The 22,333-nt window shown below is 46.8% G+C and overlaps 1 protein-coding gene across 1 annotated transcript in view; it reads left to right on the top strand.

Moving 5' to 3' along the window:
- LOC113202245 (neuroligin-2-like) overlaps nucleotides 1-22,333 on the top strand; it is a 135,701-nt gene that overhangs the window by 70,951 nt on the left and 42,417 nt on the right. Inside the window, exon 4 of the mRNA XM_052264651.1 lies at nucleotides 5,591-5,746. Within this exon, the coding sequence (XP_052120611.1) occupies nucleotides 5,591-5,746 (156 nt within the window). The remainder of the gene's footprint in view (nucleotides 1-5,590; nucleotides 5,747-22,333) is intronic.

The following is a 22,333-nucleotide window of genomic DNA, read 5'->3' as shown; positions in this document are numbered from 1 at the left end:
CCCCCCCCCCTCTTGTCTCACCTTACCTGTGCCAACCGCGTCACAGTAATAATAAGCATTTGTTTCTGAACTTCGATACATGAGTTGTCAGTTTGTATTGTATCGTACAACGTTTTAGAGTGGCAAAAGTCTTTCATTTTTTTTTCTTCTTCAACCTATGGGCTTATGGACTTCTTTTAGACTATACAAAATTTGAACATTTTAACCAAAGGGAACATAAAGGTTTTGTAGAAGTGACTCGGTACCTTACGTTATGTTAACTAGGTTTGCTTTGGAATGAACATCAAGTGTTACTTCTGAAAAAGCTAATTGAATATGGAAAAAGTTGCTCTCTTAAAGGAAACTGAGGGAAAATTCCGAGTTGTCTGTCGGCTTTTGTCTTTCTGCCGTCGATTTTATCATAAAGAGTACAGTGTGATTTTAAAGAAGAGAAAGGGAGCAGAGACGCTCCTATCTTTTTATCCCCAACGAAAGATTACCTTTTTGTTATGATTGATATAACGCCTTAGCCAGCCTGTCGGTAGACGTTCTGACAATGACAGCTTGTCCCTGGGGGAGTCACAGACGACGCGCACAGGGACTAAATTGCGCTCTGCCGGATTATTTTGAAAAAAAAAAAGTAAAAGCACTTCTCTGTAAAAAGAAAGGCGGCTGCGGGTAGCGTGACTTGTGACGATTACAGAGGCGGGCCGGAACGGGAGAGAAAAGGCTCGGCTGCTCACTTGAAATGAGGAAAAATGTCCAGCGCTCGTCCAGCCGAGGCCACACGGCCACACCAAACTTACACTGGAATGATATAAAAGGGTGGCTCAGAAAAAATATCGGCCGATCATTTCAGAACATGACTGTCTTTCGAGACCACCGGAGACTATGATGCTCTGCGCGTGGCGAGCACAAAAGAAAAAAAGATTTGTTTCCCAATTTAACGTTTTTTTTTAACATAGACATAGAAAACAATTTAAGTGCAGAAGCAAACAATTTGCTATAAGAAGCAAAATTGTGCTGCCTTAACTAACGCGACGCTATAGTAACAATGCAACTTTTCTGAGTACTAAATGAGGGTTATTTCTCACAACAACCTCATCTGTTATCGTAGCGACGTGTAAGTTGTGGTGGCAGAGGCAGAAACATTGGTTCCCATAGCCACTGAAAGTCTTAGTCAGATATCTTGCTCTCAGGAGAACGAGATCAGTGACACCAAAAGTATCACTCTCCAAAGAGCGACTTACATAACTTTCACTCAATTTGCGTCATAATTTCCGATCCTCACCTATATTGTTAAAAAAATTCTGCAATTTTACAGGAAATGTTTAGCTAAATTTTGGGGCAGGTGGTGTCGTAAACCATTTTTACAGCGCAGTTGTAGAAATACCATGAAACCCATAAAACATTGACACTTTTTTACGTTTTCAAGGTAGCGTTGTAAAATTACAGAACAGCTGTCAGACTACAACGAATTCGTCATATAAATCTTTCGGAGATTATGAATTTTTTATCGTTTCAGTATGATAATTTGGGTGTTTCTCATGCATTTATCGTGAGTTTTTTCCTCATCTGAGGACGTTTTTTTGGATTCTGTGTACAAATTTAAGCCCGGACCCACACGGAAAAAAGACGTCTATTAGATGTCTAATATGCATCTTTCTGTAGACCCCCAGTGATCTATTAGATGTATAATCGTGTCTACTACTAGACGTCTACAATTGATCGAGTGTCTACATTTACAACATCTATTAGACGTCTTTTTGTCGATGTTGAATAGATATCTACTGATAGACAAACCAAAGACGAGTATTTTACGAGAAAAATAAAAATTTGACATGTTCTCGAGCCAACTGACTACTCCCTCATGGCTCTATATCCACCTTGATTAGCTTTGGACGTTCGAACATGTCACCAGTGCTGGGATTAGAACCCTCAACCTTTGGGTTCGAGAGCGCGAACGCTACCCCTCACCCATCGGTTGCTTCTAGGAGGAGCTGAGTTGGAAGATGATATCCTTCTACAGAGATGTCTAGACGTCTACGCACATCTATAGATTGTCTACTTCTAGACGGTGTATGAGAGATGACTCGGAGAGTTACCTAGACCTCATTGTCTTTCGGTAGATGGTAGGAAGATTATCAATAGATTTCTAGAACTTGCATGTTTTAAGACGTAGATCTTCAAGACTTTGGGTAGATATCTACTAGACGTATTCGTTGGGTTAAAAGTAGACCTAGACGTCGTAGACTGGTGGCAGATGATCTATAGATATCTTCATATCGACAGAAGTATACATAGATCCGATATACAACCTCAAGACTATCTATCGATGTCTACAGTATATCTATACATAGATATAGACAGTTTTTACGTATTCTAGATGCTCTATTGACGTCTATAGACGTCTCTAGACCGAATAGACGAACGGTAGACCATCTACCACCATCTATAGATGTCTATTTTCCGTGTGGGGACTTAACTTTGCAAAGCAGTTCCCCACAAAAACCTGTGGATTTGTAAAAATCAGGATAATTTTACAGCCCTTCTGTAACTTTACAGTGCCACCTTTATTTCACAGCTGTGTCAATAAATTACAACATTCCTCGTAAAACTACTGTTCCAACCAAAATCGTGTTTTACGGATAGGGTTGTTTTGTTTTCAAAAAGCCTGTAAAATGTTCACCTGTAAAATTACAACTATTATATTTTTAAATGTTATGAGAGTGATGTTCCCCACTGCAATTGGGCGAGGTCAGGGAAATCTTACTCCTTCAGAGTTAGAATTCGGTGCATATGACTCAAATAGTCATCAACAGTCATCGCTCTGATTGAGCGAGGCAAAATTGTCTCACTCAATTTGAGCTCGACACCCTACTCAAAGGTTTTCAGTGGCAATTTGTTTGCTCGTGCAAATTAAAATTATCTGTTTTCTGTTATCAAAATCGTTAGTTGGAGGAACAATTCCTTTTTTTTCCGGGAGCTACCGTTCTTGCGCTGTGCGACGGCTCCCCTTTTAAATCGGCCCCCTTTCTCTTGTGTCTATTCTCTCCGTGACCACTTCCTCTGTCGACTGAATCGCACGGAACTCACCTCAGTTGGCGGCCTCTGTGCACCCCTGGGATCCTTACCTTCAAAGATCCACCTTGCCTGCACTATTCGTGTGCCGTGTGCCGTGTGTGTATACAGCAGTATACCGACCATTACCAAGTCCTTTCTTCCCTGAATGTTTGTCGACGGCGACATGAAAAATCCGAGGTAAAATCTGTAATACTTTTTTATTCTCTAATGTACCAGTGGTATTCGAAACGACGTCGTCACCCCCCGCTCAAGTAATTTTTTCCGCCAAAGTACATTTTTCTTGCGGCCCTTCTCCAGTTTTTCTCTTGCACCCTCTAGCTGCTCCATCTACGATGGCCTCCCCACTTAGCAGGCTGGCCAGGCCCAAGCAGCTTGCTACCGGTAATAAGCTCGGCATATCTTGACATCTTAGGCAAACAGCTGGACGACAGTTATGGGAAGCACTAGGGGAACTCTGGGCAAACACGAACTTACTGGCCCGTCGGCCCAGGTTTCTTGGGTCGAGTAAACTGGGGGCAGTATGGTTGGCTGAAGGGCCAGGAGTTTTAAGTAAGACCGAGGATGAAAAATTTATAGAGGAGAAAAACTTCAGTCAGGGGAATATGAATGTCAAAAGAGTAAACATTGGCTGACCAGCTTATTTTAATGTTTGTAACTCAGCAGATCTATAAGTTACTACATTGGAAACTGAGCAGTGTGCATTTTCGACCACTCTGAAAACCCAAAAGTCAGCCATAGACACACAAGAACAGCGTGCGTGCATCAGCAAGACAAGTGTATGAATGTCGCACACTTGTTGGTGTGTGAACGTCGTTAGAGGCACAAGCGAGTGAAGTTCAAAGGAAAATTTACATCTTTCCTCCCGTAAGTGTACGAATGGGCATTCACACATCTAAACGTGTGCGACATTCACACACATGCACTGTTAAAAAAATTGCTGTAAATTTACAGCGAAAATGTGATTAATTTTGTTAGCAGCATATACTGTATTTTTACAGGCCTTACTGTTAAAAAAACAGCGCTAATGAAATTGTCGGAAACAATGTTTCCAACCAAAATCAGTTACTTTGTTTTGCTCCTGTAAAAAAAATTGTAATAATACGAGTGTCCTGTTTTGGAACGAAATGTGCTGCTAACAAAATTAACTTCTCTTTTCTTGTAAATGTACAGCAAAGTTATACGTAGTAGTTTTTGTTGTGGGCCACTATGGGCCGAATATCACAAGTTTCGAGAGTGTTCAAATGAAAAGAACATTTCTGTTACATTACAGGAAAGTCAATCAGGCAGTAAGTCGTTAGGTGACAGTTATTTTTAACAGTGTGCTTTTTCGGAGTAGAAGCAAGTGCGTTGTTTGCGTTCCTGCCTAGGTCAACTTTCGTGACGGAATTGTCTTCGTCAAACGTGAAAAAGTTTTAGCTACTGTTTTGTAAGAAAGAATTAACTGCATACTTCACGCCTGCGCAATTATCGCTGACATCTCTTAAGCGTAAACCTAACTTTTTGTCCTGGCGCCGTAGCTCTGGTATTGGAAGCATGCGGCTTTGTACTCCCGTTCTTGTAATTCGTGTGTGCAGAGGGGCCGAGGATGGGGGCGAGGCAGGAGAGCCGAGGCGGAGTCTGGGCGACAAACTACTTACTCGCTGTAACGAGTTGTATTGTTTCACGGTCTGAGCCCCTCGTTTTTGCTCTGTCTTCGGCGAAATTACTGGCCCAGATGCTGCACTAGGGCAGGCCGGTCTTTGGGCCCGGCAGGTCGCAGGCAGCCCGCCTGAACCTCCCGACTAGGCTGTCTCTGGCCTAACTACGTCCGAACAGCGTCTGGGCATAAATCAAGGGAACTCCCCGCAGCGGTGGTCGCGGCAGGCATTGAAAATGTTCCGCCCGCCTCGGGCCGCCGCAGCCCGGCGCAGCCCGGCGCAGCTCGGCCTTCAAGGGGGTGGCCGGGGCGGGGCCGGGCTGCTGGCTCGTAAGGCGCGCGGGTGGGCAAACTTTACGGAGTGATTTCCGTACAAAGTCTCCCCACTCACCCCTCCCCTCGTCTCGTCCTCTGCAAGTCGGCGCGCGCGGCGCGACGGCAGCAAATTTATTTTCCTCCATCTTTATAGTTGGCATAGGTGGTGTTTCCCGGAGGGGAAGTCCCGCTAACTGCTGCGCGCGCCCGCGAAGTTTGCGATCGGCTGCTGCTTTCAGCTTTCGTCGAAACTGCTGCAGCTGTGTGAGAATCGAGACGTAAACGCAGGCTATTGTGTGCGTTTCCCTTGCCGCTGGATTCGTTTCGGCTATGGATTTATATTATGGCAGTTCCATACAGTTAGAAAAACTGAAACTTACCCATTAAGAAGTAAATTACTAGGGAACCATACGTAAATGCATCCCGACTGTATGAGTAAATCAACTTGTTAGACGAAAGCGAAACAAAACAGATTCAACATAATTTTTCATTGGTATTCTTTCTTCCCTACGTCTTGATCACTTCTTTGTCTTGTGTCCATCGTAACAACTTATACATGGTTTTTCTGATTTTCAGTGGGAACCCGGGAGAACGTGCGTCTGGCGCCAGTCATCGTTTTCATCCATGGCGAATCGTACGAGTGGAACTCCGGGAATGTCTATGATGGCAGCGTGCTAGCATCGTACGGTGGGGTGGTTGTCGTCACAGTCAACTACCGATTGGGTGTGCTAGGTGAGTACACATTCAAGCCTGGAAAATTCATCCAGTCCTAAATTACTAATTAGGAAGCACGCGGTAAAAAGATTTTCTTGGATTTCAAGACTATTTCGTGTATTTCAAGGACGGGTGGATAATTTCCAGATCGGCCCTTGAAATCCTATTATCTGCCTTGAAACCATTTGTTTCAAAGGAAAAGACTAGGAATTTTCGTCTAGTAATCCAAGGCAACCCCTTGCATATCAGACCAAAATTCCAAGACTTTTCCTTCGAAGCAATTGGTTGCTAGGCAGATCCTAGGATTTCAAGAGTCGATCTGGAAATTAGCCACTGCAGTGGTACGTTTAGGGTCTAAACCCATCACTGCTTCCTATTCTAGGGGTATCGCTTTTCAGAAAAGCGGCTAGATGAGCCAATGTGACTGCCCACGGCACTCTATCACTCGACTAGTAATTATCCTCTGACTACTCTCCTTTTTCTCAACAACAGTGTCTTATCGCCAAGGAAGAAGAAGACCTCTCATTCTCGCTACCTCGATAGTATTTTGGGGGGCTTGATGGATGGCTTTTGCTTTTCCTTGCGGGGACCGTTGGAGCCCAAACCTAGTTCGGGGTGGAGTAGCCCGGCCAGCCGCCAAGAGCCGAGGGCGAAAGCTCAGCTGGCTGGGCTGAGCGAAAGAAAATGAGGTGATAACTTGCTCGTAAAAGGGGGATGAGAAGATAGCGCTGAGCGCTGCCACGCAGAAGGGGCGCTACTGCCGTTGTTTATTCGATTTGAAAAGCCAAGTATTCTTAGGACTGCGTGGCGAAAGAGCCTGGCCGTTCAGCCTGAGCAACTAGCTACTCGTTTACTTATTCTGCTGGTCATTGCAAACGTTATTATAATTATAGTATGTGTCGCTGAAACTCTCTTTGGAGACCCATAATTTAAGGTGCTTCTGCAAAAACAAAGAATTCACTTTCAGGGGCTAGCAGGTTACCTTTCAGTGACACAAATACCCATCAAACTTAATTTAGGACTGGGTAAAGAAGCCAAAGCAGATTTTTAGTACAATCACTGATATTTTGAATAATAATATTAGTGTGTCTTTTGGAAAACCATTATTTTTCTCCAAATGCGTTTCGAATATTTTGATCCCCATTAAATATTATTTGACTATTTTTTGTAGCATGGTGTGTAGAATTTACTTCTAAATAGAGCATACAAGCCACTAAAAAAGTTATTCTAGATCTTTTTTGTCTGTTTTGAAATCCTTATTATTGTTTACGATAGTGATCTGCTCATTGCATATGCATTTGACAATGAAAATGGAATGGGGTGGCATGAGATTCGGTTATTTCACTTTTGTCGTTGGCTCACAGTCATTCAAAAGGAGAACACGGATACATTCAATCGAGGAATGTCATTAAACTGCGCGTCCATGCATTACTATGTCGTCAGTTCTTAATATACCTGGGTTCAAGCTCGGATATTGCACGGGTCATTTCAGGAAACGCTGATGTACATGCAAAATCTAAGCAGCCTCTTACAGTTGGAAAAGGCTCGGTGGCTCCGTATATCAAGGCAGTGGTGAAGGTCCGTGACAGAAGTACGCGGGACTTCATTTAGGATGAGCTAATCTGCAGGCCGTGCGCCTAATATTAAAACAGTCCCCCACTATCTCGCCCTCACTAGCTCTCCTTATTCCGTTCAGATCCGCGTCCTCGTCCCGGGACGCGCGGGGCGGGGGTGGCGCCGCCAGCTCTCGCTGCTCTGAGCCAGTTCCAGAATTACAAACTACACCAGCATATCTTGGGGGGTGGGAGTGGAGTGGAGCAAACTCTAGCGGCAGGGCTGCGGCCCATCCCTCCCGCCTCGCCCAATGAGTCGAGGAGTCTCTGCACGAACGCTCGGTTCTTATCCAGCGGGCGAGAGGATCAGTGGAGCAAGTCCTGCTGCAGCGCAGCAGCCGATACAGCGGCGCAGCGCGGCAGCGCGGCGCAGCAGGGAATGTCGGGATGTGGGCCACGCCGTGCCACGCCCACTGCGCATCCCCGTCGCAAATCTGCATTAAGAGTTGCTGTAGCGACTTTGGATATGATTACAGTATTACTAGAATACTATTACTAGAGTATGCAAATTCATAACCCTCACTTTTTCAACCGTAGAGGTTATACAATAACGCGCCTTTTGTGCACGGAGAAAAGGGAATAGTTGGGACATCAAAGAGTTTAGTTGATTTCCGGGCAGCTAAATTATGTCCGTGCGTGTCATAACCATAGTGCCACAGATGAGCTGCTAGGCCACCATCGGATTGGTTTCGTTGATTCAGTCTTTGAGTTTGGCAGACGTAACAGGAGGCCGCAACACACTTACGACAGCAGAAACTTTATAACCTCAACAAAAAATTTAAGTTATCACAATACCAACTAGCTGTCTCAACAAACAATTTTCTTTTCTTTTCCTTGCGATAAACCACATCTAACAATAAGGTTGCAAACTGTCTGATTTCAGACACTGGTTTTGTTTTTAAGTTTGTTTTCGTGTAGTGCTCCCGAAAACCATGAATGCCTTCATCCCTGCTCACCGACCAATTTAGCTAGACTATGTGGAGGTGAACCGTGTCATATATGAGTGGTGAGGTGCACCAGTGGACCACCTCGTCCTCCCTGGCGCCCAAATTCACCGCCCTCCCCCCTCTCTGTCTCTCTCTAACATCCTAACTGCCCCACACATGTCATTCTGTGTCGCTTCCGACGAACGGGCGTTGCGATATCAAACATGACATGGACCTCTCTCCTCTCCCCCTCTCTCTCTCTTTTCTGCCCCTACACCCTTCCCCTATCTTCATCCTCTCTCACTCTCGCGGCATGAATCATGCAGCGAGTGAGCCTGGTACGCTGTTTGCAGTGGGCTGATCAGTCAATTACCTCAGCGTATAGAGCAGAGCAAGATGACACATGCGCTCCTCGCGCTTGAAGCATTAACCATGGAACTCACTGTCCACATTTGCTGCGTATGCTCTATTTATCCATTATAACAGCTCGAAAGCAGGTGTTGTTCTGACGACCTACTGGACGGTGCTAAATAATTCACACGACTGTTAAACTGTTGTACACTAGTGTACAACGCACATGTGCGGGTGCAAGTTGAATATGCCAAAATGCCTGTGCAAGTTTTACGCACTGTTCGGCGCTTCTAGGTGTTCAGCTCTTCCGTTAAATTCTTTATTTGTTGATGTTGACTAAGTGCGGAGTTTTCTGCCACCCACTGAGAAAAGCGTTTTGTCTTAACCAAAAAATGTTGGATCAATGAGAATTTCTCCCCGAAGCCAACTTAACATTTGATCAAGTGAACAAAATACTGTACGATCAGGCCGGTCTCACCTTTATCAACAAGAACAATGAATTTCGTAATCTAATCAATGGATCCTGGGGCATAAGTCGAAACATATGTTTGTCGGACACAGAGCTCCCTCTTCACGTTGGAGCTGTTTGCATTCTGAGTTTAAGGTTGGACTAATGACTGATTTAAGCCTCTCATAAAATATTATAAAAAATACCAACATTGTTTGCATTTTCAATGGAGTTCCATTCGCTGTTTGCTCGTCGCCCTTTCCCCCCTCAGCCTTTACTTTCAAAAGGGAAACAGAAATGATAATAAACACTGGCAGTTTAAAATATGACGCGAAAAGAATGGCTCTGCTTTGTAATATCGCAGCGAGGTCGCAGTGGACTGCTCGTATCACATTTCGGTGGTACCAGCCGCGCGTCCTCCAACCCCGGCTCTGCCTGCTGGCCTTATAAAACAGGACGACCCGGATTTATCGGCGCCCCGGGCTGCCCACCCTTCCCCTCCCCCCTCCCTCTCCCCAATGTGGCGCCCTTCTCCCCAACCTATCTGACCCCTCCCCCCTTCCCATTCGCGTCCCATGCCTCACCACTGTAAGATATTGACTATACGCGAACATCGCTCACAAGCCGTCAAATGCCCCCCACCCGTAATACATGTACGACGGTGGGACCTGAGGAATCGCGAGGGAATAAATCTTTGCTCGGAGGGGGAAGGGGATGAGGCATGTGGCGGAGAGAGGGAGGGGTGGGGGTGGATGCAAGCCCCCTCGCGTGTATGTTTGTGCGCACGTGCGCGGTGCGGGGAGGAGAATGATCTCTATGATCATGTCCAATAATCCTGGCTGGCAGGGCGAGTCGTCGCACGAAAGTTTTAGTACAATATGATAGAATAGGCAAAGGACGCGTTTGCTGCCACTTCCCCGGACTTTGTCGCCTCTGCCGAGCCGCTTGATAGATAGGCAATTCATTTTTCAAAGACCCCTGTATGTTATGTAACCCGTAGTGAATCTACGGAAAACATGTTATTCAGTTCAGAAGTCTTCTTTTGTGAAACATTTACTGTAGCATGTAGTATCGCCGTTCTCTCTCTTTTTTGCGGTTTCTGGCTCCTGTTTTTTCGTACACATACATACATAGCGCGGGCAGTAATTTAAAATGAGTATAGCGGTGGTTCCCCGCCACGCCACACAGACACGCATGAAATTTGAACGACGTGGTGTGGGCATGCCTTTGTTTTACCAGTAGCAGGGTGATTGAAGAAGGGGGGAAGGGGGTGCAGAAATTAACTAGTACGACAGAAAAGTGTGTGGAGAGGGGGTATTTGGGCGGGCGCTGGGGCGCAGGGAGGTGAGGGGAGGGAGAGAAAGTGTGTGTTGGGGGAGGGGGTCTGATTTGATGTGGACAGGAGATAAGGGCGGCCGTGACAGGCAGCAGGTGGCGTGGCGTTAAGAGCGGCAAGTGCGTGACGGCTGTCGTGCACCTGCAGCCGCCGCGCCCCGCACACACGGCGCGCCGGCGGCGGGGCCGGGCTCGGGCCGGGCTGGGATGCCTCGCCGGGGGATAACTCTGGCGGTATGGGATGGGGGGTGGCGGGGGCGGGAGACGAGAGCTATCTGCTCCCCTCCCTTGCAGCTCCCTCCCACCCCCTTGGTTCACGCCACCCCCGCGGTGGGGTGGACGCCCCCATACCCCGCTGCGCACGGGGGTCCAGCGACCTCCTCGCGCTCCTTTCCCTCCTGGTCGGCCCGTGAGTTATCGGTGTTCCCCCTTGCCGCAAAGGAAGGCGCACGCTGGCTGGAGTGAATATCAACAAAGTGAACCGCAAATCGTACACCTGTACGTGTACTAGGTGGCATGAGTAAAGCCCGCGCATTATAGTTATGCTGTCGCCGCATGCACGGGTGTGGGCGGGTTTTCCTTCCCACGTTGCCCATGTCACCTTTTGACGCCGTGCGAGTAGGCAACCCGCGTGTGCATGTGGTATAGCATAACTGCAGCGTACAAAGATATCACTGGAATTTCATACGAATTGACCGAAACCTGTAGAAAAAATTACGTTGAAAGTTTTCTTTGGCCCTATTTTCAAAATTATGATGGCACGTACGACACATGCCTTTCTGAAAATTAAGCTTACTTGCTTTAAAATAATTGTTGGCTATTTCAAAATGGTTTTTACTAGACAAGCAATTTGAGAACATTGTTTTTTTTTTTATGTTTTATGCTTGTTTTTCAGTGCATTTATCGTACTTCCTGTTGAATGTGGCGTACGTGATTTTGATGTATTCTTAAATTTATTGATATTTCATGGCAAGGACACTTCGTAGCATTTGTTTCAGTAAGCATAATAACTTTAAACAAATAAGCAGTGACGGTAAAGAGCTCGTTGTGAACAGTGTAGTTATAGGGCTGGCGAGTGAGGGCCTCCAACGCCAGGGCGAATCGAATTACGGGCGTAAATATTAGCATGTAGTGTGAGAGAAGGGAGAGGTAGAGGATGTAGAGGGAGGGTTGGCACCGCGGCACCGGGGATCGGCGTCTTCATTCCATTTCCGCTGCCCAGCAGGCAGATGAGAGTTTAAAGGGTGTGTGTGAGAGAGAGAGAGGGAGAGAGGGAGAGAGAGAGAGAGAGAGAGAGAGAGAGAGAAGTGGAAAGGGGAAAGGGGGGCTGGGGAGGCGCAGAGACAGAGAGATGCAGAAGAACGAAGGGAGAGACAAGGAAGGGGCGAAGCTCTCCAGCGAGCGCATCGTACAAACATGATAAGTGGTGGGTTGCTGCCGGTATCCGCCTCAATTACAACCCGTTCAGTCGATCGCGCTCTGCCTCCCCGCCCAACCCCAACCACGTTCTCCTAGTCGGTCAGTCAACATGCAGGAATGCCTCTCCAAGCCTGCTAGTGAGTTGACTCGTGATTCTCTCTTCACTGGTAAAACAAGTGGGCAAATATTGCGCACTCGAGTGTGCAACTCATGATTTTGAACATCACATTGTGTTAAACTGAATTGCATAGTTCTTAGTGTGCAAATATTAAACATTAGTTACCAAAACGTGAACGGAATTTCTATTTTTTGCACACCAAGTGCACTGATAAACCACTGTGAGAAATATATTTGTACATGTACGATATATTTTGTAATTTGCCATTTACAATACGAGTTGTACATGTACAACCTCCCGCTGTCGCTCAATATTCGATTCCAAGTCGATGCATGGGGCTAGTAAATTGTACAATTTTAGATTGTACTTGTACGACTTCTTCCATGGAAAATTTTCCTGTACCCGGTACGACAATTTTTCACAGTGAACTAAGTAAGAAACTGCTTAACACTTGTAAGTGTGCAACTGAAAGTTTAGTACTTGCAAGTGTGCAACTCCGTAGTTGCTTGTAAAACAAATAATGTAAAAAGTTGCGGAACAAATGATGTGCAGTTTCAAGTGTAAAGAAGCTAAACACTTCATGATGTCGAACTGAACTGGACGTGACGTCACACTGATAAAGGAAGTGTGCAACCGCTTAACACTTGAAGGAGTGCAATTGCAAGTTAAATATTTGTAAGTGTGCAACTCCGTAGTTGTCGCGTAGTTAGATGCGTTCCGGCGTCTGCTGGCCTGGTTTTCGCCAGTACGGTGGGCAAGAGGCGGTAGGAATAAGGGGTATTTTCTGCGTCCGATCGCGACGGGTCGGGTTAGCGAAAGGGCGATCGGGAAGGTGAAATGGGGATAGAAAGGGGGGGGGGGGGGACTTATTGGTGAAAAAAGAGGAAAGGGTGGGTGATGGGAAGGACATCTAAAGGTCAGGAAAGGGTGAGCCTGAGCAGCCAGTCACGGGAGGCGGCGCTTTGAATACTGGCATACTGCGCAGTGGGACCACGAGGCACCAGTTTCTGCGAGAGCCTAAGAACTGTCTACCGATGAGCATTCAGTCATGCATCTTGTGTTTTTAACAGTAAACAACTGGAACTTTAGCGCAGCGTAAAAGTGCAACATTTTTGAAGGAAGTAAAGGTTAAGCGCCTTTTCAAAGGCACTTTCTTTTAGCACCCTAAGGGCCTTTTAGTGCTTTTGCGGAGACACGAAACTTAAAATTTCTTCAGCCCCCTCGGAGGGCACATTTCAGCATCTTCGTTTTGAAATGGAAATTGTTCGTAACGTTGCAAAGAATTTAGTTCGTAAGCTTTTTACAGTGCGTTTCGGGGCAAGGTGCAATGCATCACGGATGTCACAAACAAATGAATTCGAAGTTTTTTTTTTTAGTGTGATGAAATTCATTTGACTCGGCTTATCTCCCAATGGGTGAAAGGGCTGGGCGAAAGGCAGCGCTTAACACTGTAAAAACCTTACGAACTAAATGTTTTGCAACGTTGCGAACAATTTTCGTTCTTTGTGTTGCAAAGAAATTGTTTGTACTGCAAAGCGATTGTTTGTAAGGCTACACAGGTCCTTACGAACAATCGGTTTGCATTACGAACTATTTGTTCGTAAGCTTACGAACAATCAGTTCGTAATACAACTCTTCAAAATCCCTCGTAATCTACAAAGGATTTGGTTTGCATTACGAACCTATTGTTCGTAAGAAATTTACAGTGAACTGTCCTTAATAATTCGACCCCAACGTTTTAACTGTGGGGGATGCTGGTGTTTATAGTACAAGAGCATCGTTGGTCGTGTGTGTACTAGACTGTTGCATCGATGGAAGCTCAATATCCCTTTGACGCTGTAGGCCCTGCGCGCCTGTGGCTACCATAGGAGGAAAAGCTGAGCTGTCGTATGGCCTAGAGGAGGTTCGCAGGGACAGGGCATGCGAAAAGAATCTGCGTGCCCCTGCACCCCCTCCCCCAATCCGTTCTCTCAACTGACCACGGACTGTATCGTTACATTGTCTCTAACATGCGATCTTCTGTTAAAATGCCTAAATACATTATTTGGTGTTGGGTATTAAAAATTGTAATTCACTCTTTTTTTCAAACACAGTGACGTCACAGGTAATTGTACCACATTGCTTAGTGCCACATATTCCTTAGAACATGACGTATCCTTGCCTCGCTCTATCCTCACTGGCTATGTGCATGGAAGCGTTCACCTTAAAGTGCATGTGACAGAGTATTCGAACTAATGTGACAGAGTATTCGAACAAATGTGACACGAGTCACAGTCCTTGAACTGTGACGTCTCAGGATTTGAATAACAGTGAATTTACAACAACCAACGACACACAATATTGTATGCAGAGGTACGCTTGCAGAAGTCCCCGTAGCACTGAAAATCAAGATCATTGTCATTCAAAGCATACTCATGAGCCCATGAGAATTAAATCTTCTTTTTTTTGTAGTTATATGTAACTTTTCTCGACTTTGCTTGCTAAATGTTTCTTCGCAATCCGGACACCAGTGCAGGGCTATCATTCTCTCCCAGTACAGGTGCTCGGGCCGCTGCAAGTGGATTATCTCACTGGACAATCCCTATTGATGCACCACTGCAAATCTATTCCGGGTAATTGGCTCTCCCCTGAGAGCTCTCTCGCTGCGTCCGAGTTGTCTGGTCTCGCTAAGCAATATGACCCCGACGGCTTAACTAGTGCGTTTCCCTCGGCCAAAAAATATTTTAAATAAACTTTGACCATTTTCTTTTTCCGCTTTGCCAGAAACTTACTAGGTTTTGTACATCTGGGACGCCTTATTCTTTTCCTCAGCGAGAGGATTACCAGTGCCTTTTAAAGGATGGCGGATCTGAGAAAAATACGCATGCCTTTTGACAATCGCTCAGACAATGATGACTCTCGAAGTGACAGAAATATTGCATATTGCGGCCAACTTTCCCTCCTTTTCATCTCCCTTTTCTATCCTAACGACCGTCTCCCTCTCTGTCTCTTCTGTATCGTCCCTGATTCTGTGCTTCTGCCTCAGCGTTGTTGATCTTTCTCCCTCCCAGCCTATACATTTTTTTGCGTGCGCGGGGGCCCCACTGTTCACCAAGAAAGAAGAATGACTGCCGAAGAGTAATGATCTTCGCCACTGGCGGTCTGGCTAGTAAGAGAGCCCCACCGAGCCTGGCCCTGTAGGCCGTGGTGTGTCCGCTTGATCCCTTAAGCGTGGCCGTTGCAGGATTACAGTGGAACTGCTATCGAAGAATGCTGTGTCACCGATCAGTATTTGCTGCAAATGGTAGGAACTTGTGCTACGGTTAAAAACACATATCCTGCCATGCACTGTAAAAAATCATAGTGGAGTTTGGAACCAATTACGCCGTTCCGTTGCTGCATTTGTTAAACTGATTACGCAGCGCAGTGTATGGCGCTAACCGTACCCCATTTTCGTGTACGCGGTAGCGCCGTACTCGTCAGTCCGTATTTGGGTATTCAAATTTTCCGGTACGGTGCCTCACAACAGTAACCGCCTGAAAGGAACTTAGGGTTTTCGGGCGTCCACCGCAGTTTTCTTTCTTTAAGATTTGTGCTTTCGTGAGGCACAATTTCCGCTCTCTTACAAACGTGTTGCTGCTTACAAAAAGTAATTATCTTTCCTGTTACAATCGTAACGAACTAATCGTCACATAGAAATAAAGAAAGTGAGTCGAGAGCGCACAAAAACAAATCAAGCCAACCAGAATTATCTATCGTTACCTCGTTTCCTCTTGGTTTGAAAAAGTGCTGTGCGTTTTGTGCTGCTTCCTCTGGCGGGTGGTGGCAGCGCGCGTTCTGGCACAGCGCACAGCGTGTTCACACGCATTAACGGCCGGAGTGGCCATGTTTATTGCCCACGGTCTTATCGGCGCCATCTTAATGCGGGCAGACAGCGGGAACGCCCTCGCCGCGCCTCGCCCTGCCCCACCCTAGCCGTCGCGCTCCGCGACCATACCTATCGCCACCCACCTGCTCGCTGTCGCCCATTGGCCCCCTAGATTCTACATCCGTCTCCTAAAGATGCGATGTGACGCGATGTGACAGCCTTGCACAACTACTCACGCACCCCACAGGTCTAATCAATTCCGCCTTGTGGTTATATTCAGTACGGATTCAGAGTTTACCCGAGAAACGAGCATAAATACGTTAGTTTTGGAACAAAATTTTTGTTGCAGAGCGGAAAATCACTACAATTCTTTTCTACCCAAATGACTCGTATTTCTAAATATTTGGGACAAAAACAAACATGTCTTGCTATGCAACAACACAAGTGTTGTTAATTAACATCATTTTTTCATAAAACATCCCTTCCCGTTCACCAAAGTTTTTGTTTTGCATCCGTCTATTTTATTTTTACAGCTGCAGAGTAGATCTCTGGGTAACATATGAGCGACTTCCGTTTGCCGAGGCAAAGGCCAACCCGAGCTAACCGCCCCCCTTTTACCGGGCTAGTTGAGGAATGCCGGTGATGGAGTATAGTCACCAACATTCTCCCTCCATCCATCTTCTTTAGCAGGCCGCAGTCACGCTCTTAGCGCACATACTCTGTGCGTCAGATAAGTCGGGTGCCGGTAAGTATAGTGTTTAGGTTGCTTCTTCCCATTTCCTCCTTACAGGCCTTACCGCCGTCATTTTGTCACCCTTGCTGCTCCCCCTCCTTTCCCCTCCATCCCTTCCCTCGCAACCGGGAGGGATGTGAGGGTGTGATGAAGAGAGGGAGGTCAAGTGGGGTGCAGGGTAGGGAGCGAGAGTTGAGGGGGCGAATATACAAGGAGATGAGGGGAGGATTGCCTGACGTCTCATAAACCATACGGGAGGGAGCATGAGGGTATGGCTATAACCTAAAGAGGTCCATGTGTGCGCTTACGCCACTATACACGGTGTCCCGTTGAGGTGGGATTTGCGCGCCACTTTCTTGAATTCACAACGCTCTGTGTGGGTCTCCTGGACTCAGCACAGTTTGTCTCGTCTCAAAGACGCACGTCGGAGACCTAATTAGAGATAGAGAGGACGGATTAAATAAAGATCAACAAGTGTTTAATTTATGGTATCTCAACTCGCTCCTGGTGACGTGAAGTATACTTCTCTAACGACTAAAACAAATACATTTTTGTCTTTCTGTTGTGTATGTCCATAATGTTTATATTATCAAAGCACACATTTTAACCAGATAAAATATTATACTTCGCTAGTGGCAACTATGTGCATCTTTCAGAAGCATGCCGATTAGTTTTATATACAAGAAGAGAATTCTAGTATTAGTAGTATGAATATTGCAACCCAAACAAGAGCAAAATCACAACATTTGGGGATGAAATTTCCGTCTTCTATTTACATTGTGTCACGAGAAATGATTATATCTATAAGGCGATCAGTCTCTCGTTTTTGCTCAGGGCGTTTATGTGGTAAAGTTTCCACCCGAACTGGCAAAATCAAGGCGCGCCTGCGAGACCACCACGCACTTTCCCACCATTTCCAGTCTCTTCGACTCTCAAGACTTGCCGGCGGCCTCGCCGGGCTAGTTGGGGGATGGCTGGAGGGGAGGAGAGGAAGGGGGAGAACAGAGAACCAGTGGGATGGGGTCGGACCTAAATTACTAAATCTAATGGGAATATGATGCGGACAATATTGGGGTTGGCGGGCTTCTCCCTCTAGGCTCGTTTCGCCCATAACAGTCGGGAGCGTAGTCTACCCTGCCAATAAGTACGCGGGGACTCTCTGCAGTTTACCCTCCTGCCAAGAAATGATGGGGCCAGCTACCTGCCAGAGCAAAAATGAACTTCGTATCATTATTTTCATCGATTGTGAAGAAAAGCCACTTCAGTGCATTTCAAAATTGATAATGTCATTTTCTGTGTTAAAGTTTGCCCCTGATATAAATGATATGGTATGTTAGTTGTTAAAATCTACAAATTTGGTGCACGTACTTTTTATTTCTTGGGTAATATCCTGTAGGCGTGTCTCTCAGTAACCGCATTTGTGAGTGACGGAGAGGTGCCACATACTATATAAAAACGTCTTAAGAAGACGCGTCTGGGAATGTGCTTCTAAATCCTGTGGTACCTCTCCGTAATGTCGTTGCACTGTTGCACAGACATTCTGACCTTCTTTCATGGAATTTGCCCTGTTATTGTGATGCTTACTGTGAGTAAAAGCATTGAATGTTACGGAAAAAGTTATGTAACGTAAAAAGGGAAATTCGCTCATTTTTTCAGGGAGGGGGCGGGGAGTCGGGGCATTGTCGAGGAATTGCCCTGCTGGGTGAAAATGTGGACGGACGAGCACCACGGCAGCGAATGAGGCGCTAAGAAAAAAACTAATTAGTGCGTTAAAACATTATTTGTTGTCGGACCTGCTCGTGTAATAATGGCTTTCTGTAATGGGCTATAGCTGAAGGCAGCAAACAAAAAGTAGGAAGAAAGGAGAGGAAACGGGGCCGGGAAACGGAAAGTGGGTATAGCGAGAAAAGACCAATACTTCTTAGTAGGGCTGTCATTGTTGCTATAAGAAAAGGCGAACAATGTGTGTTCCGCATGAAACTGAATCGGTCTTTTAGTTAATAATCACAGATGAGGACACGCTCGTGCCTCATCCGAAAGCCGTGAAGTATTTTCCTATTGTTGGAAGGTTTCTCTGACCGCCTCCTTTAAGGCTCCCTGTCACTCTTCATCTACAGTTCTTAACGCGCACGGAAAGAAAAGATATAAATTTTGCCAATGAATATTTTTGTGGTTTTTGAATAGGTAACCTAATAAGTTTCTGGGATAACTATAGCTATTCTAACCGATTTTTGACTGTAGCAGTCGACTATTGACTCCTTAACCCCGCGTGCGTATCTTGAAAACAGTTACCTTTGGTCGATGTGCCCAACTGAGGGATTTAGCTTTTGAACGATGTGTGGACTTGGCGTTAGCGAGGTGAAGTGGTTGCGCGCGAGGCTTGACACGTAGAGGCCAGTGCTGTTCTGCGTGCCAGCTCCCCGTTAGCTTGGCGCCCTTTCTCTTTGTCCCGGAGAAAATTGTTGGTGGCAGCCGCTAAAATTCTGTAGGCCGGTGGAGGTATAATTGTCTAATGCCTAGGCCCTACTAGCACCCCCACCCACCCCCTCCCTTACCTCCTTTCCCCACCTGAGGGTCCTTTCTACTTCATTTCGCGAGACAGCTTACGGCTCGGAGAAAACAACATAAGCGGCCTCGTTTCTGGTGCAGAGTTTGCTCAACTGGCTCTTATCATTTCCTTTCATCCCTCGGAGATAACCATACCGTTTTGTTCCTTCTACCGAAAAGTGTAAAAAGTTTCACATTTGAGAGCTGTTACGATATTTTATGTTGTGACTTTTGTCCCTTTTAACATGCGTTGCACCATGCACTCCACTACTTCTGAGATTTTAGAGCGCGATGAGGAGAGTGTGGGTGTAGGCTGCTATGCTGCGCCCCGAACATTCTGTGCAGGGCTCTCGGCCTCTGACTACACTGAGCCCCTCCCCCGGCGCCAGGCCACCGCCACCTGCCCCCACAAAAGAAAGCAATTGTTTCTGAATGGAGAATATCCCAGCCACCTCTTTCCTTTCACCACGCCGAGTGTGATCCTTTCCCTTGGCTTTACGGCGTGCGACGGGTAAAGCGGCCGCGCCTCTCTCCGCGCGCAGCGTCGCTCGCCCCGCCCTGCCTCGTCTCGATGCTCCAAAGAAACGGCTCCGAAAATGCAAATCAGTGTCGCGAGAGGTTTTAGACGCTCCGCTCTCTTGGCTGCTTAGTTTTCCCTCTCCCGCCCAACCCTCCCAGTTCCACTACTATCTCTTTCCCTTCTCCCTCCCCGGCCCTTCCCATCTACTTGTCTCGCGCGCCGCCCCACGCTCCCCACTGCGAGTACCGCTGAGAGTAAAGGCCAGGGCGCATGTCGTTGCCAGAACGACGGAGGCGAAGCTTCACGCGCACGTGTAGGTTTGCTCGTGGTGTAGCGACACACGCCTTCCCGCGTGTGGCCACCCACATCTGGCGTGTTGTTTGCTTTAAGCAACATGTTCATACGGCCAGTTGTAGATTTACGTATCAAGACCGTCAACTTATTGAAAAACCGAGTGTCTACCGGACGCATTCAGGATTGGAAACCGCACTCTCTCGTGCCCCCTCCCCCCCCCTTCCCCCGCTGCCAAACAGTGTGGGTGACATTTTCGAGCCTACTGCGGCCCGGGAGGCCCGAGGGGCAGCGAGCGGGGCGGCGGGGGCGTGCGGCGCGTGTGGCGGGGCGGCGGTCTTGTGCGATTCTGTGTTTGCGGTCGTGCGTCCCCAGACCGCAGCGCGGTGCGGTGCCGAGCAGCACCGCAAGGCTGATGTACCATGCATGACTGGGCCGGCGGTGCGGAGCGGGGTAAGAGGGAGGCGCTTGCGCAGGCAGCACGCTTGGTCGGACATAAGATGAGCAAATATCCATCAGAGCCACCTCCTCGCCGGCGCCGAGGCGCTCCTTCGACCGCCAACGTGCACAATCAATAATCCAATTGAAAAGGCTCGCACTTTGAGATGCGGAACTACTTTAGAGCCGGCGCGGTATTGGGGCAGTGTTAAGTGCACTGCAAAGGGTTCCTTTTCCTTTTCCACCCCCTAAATCCACGAATGGTTATTTAACTGGTATCGAACTCGACGAAGTTTCTTTTCAAAATCTTTACAATCAAAAGAAATCATCTGCACATTCTTCCAGAAAACGGGAGAAAACTTACATTTGTCAAGATGAGGACCTCTTATTAATAACGTTTTCCTAATGAAAATTAACATTATTGTACTTTTTCTTACCGGCACACGCTCCACATGCGGACCAGGGTACTAAAGGTCTGAGGTAGGCCAGCGTGCCATGATGATTATTCCGTAGTAAAACAGCAACAGTTCGGCCATGCGTTAGAACAGGGGACGCGAGTGTTATAGCTCTACGGCTACGCGCGCGCCCCAACGCTCGCCCCCCACGCTCGTCCCTTTTGGAGGCAGTAAAGGTTTATTACAGGTGCTCGTAGCACGCGTCGCTAAATTCAATAGTGCAATTCCGGGCCTAGTAGTCGTGTGAAACTCAAAATAGCCAAGCTTGCCCAATTTTTTGACAGCAGCTCAGTTTGTAAAGTTTCTGATTTTCGTACTGGCTCGAGCGATTTGACCTCGCTGCGGCATGTGTAACATGTTAACTACCTGTATAAGCAGCGTAGTTGCCTATGCAACAGTTTACTGCAACGCGCGAACGACAGCTGGAAAGTTTTTATTTCTTTCACCTTATTGCATGGCCTCCCTCCTCTCTCCCCGTTTTCTTCTTCTTTCTTTCTCCACCCCCTCCATATCTCTCCCTCTCTCTTTCATTCACGACATATATGCATCAAGGGTGGTAATAAAGTCATGCAATAAGTGCGCTGCTGTCGTACGTCTAGACGGTCGCCACGTCGTAAAATTTTGCGGCTGGAAAAACGCGACCCCGATGATTGCCAAGCGCAGCGCTTACACTGGCTCACCCAAGTTAAGGTAGAGCTACCGGTCTGCACTGCAGAATTGCCGCTCACAGTGTGTTATTTCCAGTTCTACTTGCCGTTCGCTTGAACTGACGCTAAGGCCGCGTCAAGCCCGCTATGGGCTCAACTATGATAAAGACGTTTTTCTAGAACAATTGTAGCATTAGTAAAGCACTACTACTATTAAAAAATTGCAATATTTTCATCAGCGGTCAAATTTAGAATCAAAGTACCTCTCCCTCTGTTCTTAAAGAAATAAATTCTACCTCGTATGAAAATAAAGGGAATAACGGATTTGAGTTGGAATGACAAGCTGCCTGATACAACTGTAGGGCGGGAAAACAAGGAGGAGAAAATCCTCCGATTCCATTCTCTTGATCCCCGCCTAGCTGCCGATCTGTCCGGGACGGATGACAGACGTTTATATTTGGACTACATAGCCTTGTCTCTAAAAAAAGGCTGTGCATCATGATGTGGTGGATTCACTAAAGCGGAATGTGAGAAAATCTGTCTTATGTTACAAGAGCAAAGAGATACACTGTAAAAGAAACCATAGGCAAGTACGGTTTGCCTACGGTCAGTACTGTATTTTCAGCATACGTCAGGCCGTAACAGTATGAATTGTTGTTGTTTCTTGGTTGGGTTAATAGCTGCATTCGACTTTCCAACATTTTTCCAAGTTACGGTCTGTTCTGTGACATGGACCGTAACTACAAATTACGGTGGCGAACCAGGCAACAAAGCGCAGACCGTGGGCCTTTTCTGTGTGTTTTTCTAACAGTGCAGTTTGAGGCGGATAGAATGTTTCTCTGCTTTTCTGCAAATCTGACAGATATGTCAGTCAAATGGTTTTGGAGCTATGGGCGTTCGAAATAGTGAACCACACT

This window comes from Frankliniella occidentalis, unplaced genomic scaffold, assembly GCF_000697945.3.
Source record: "Frankliniella occidentalis isolate FOCC.00 unplaced genomic scaffold, Focc_3.1 Scaffold20, whole genome shotgun sequence".
In the NCBI taxonomy this organism is placed as follows: Eukaryota; Metazoa; Arthropoda; class Insecta; order Thysanoptera; family Thripidae; genus Frankliniella; species Frankliniella occidentalis.
Note: the sequence above shows the minus strand (reverse complement) of the source record. Positions and strands in the feature narration are given on the sequence as shown.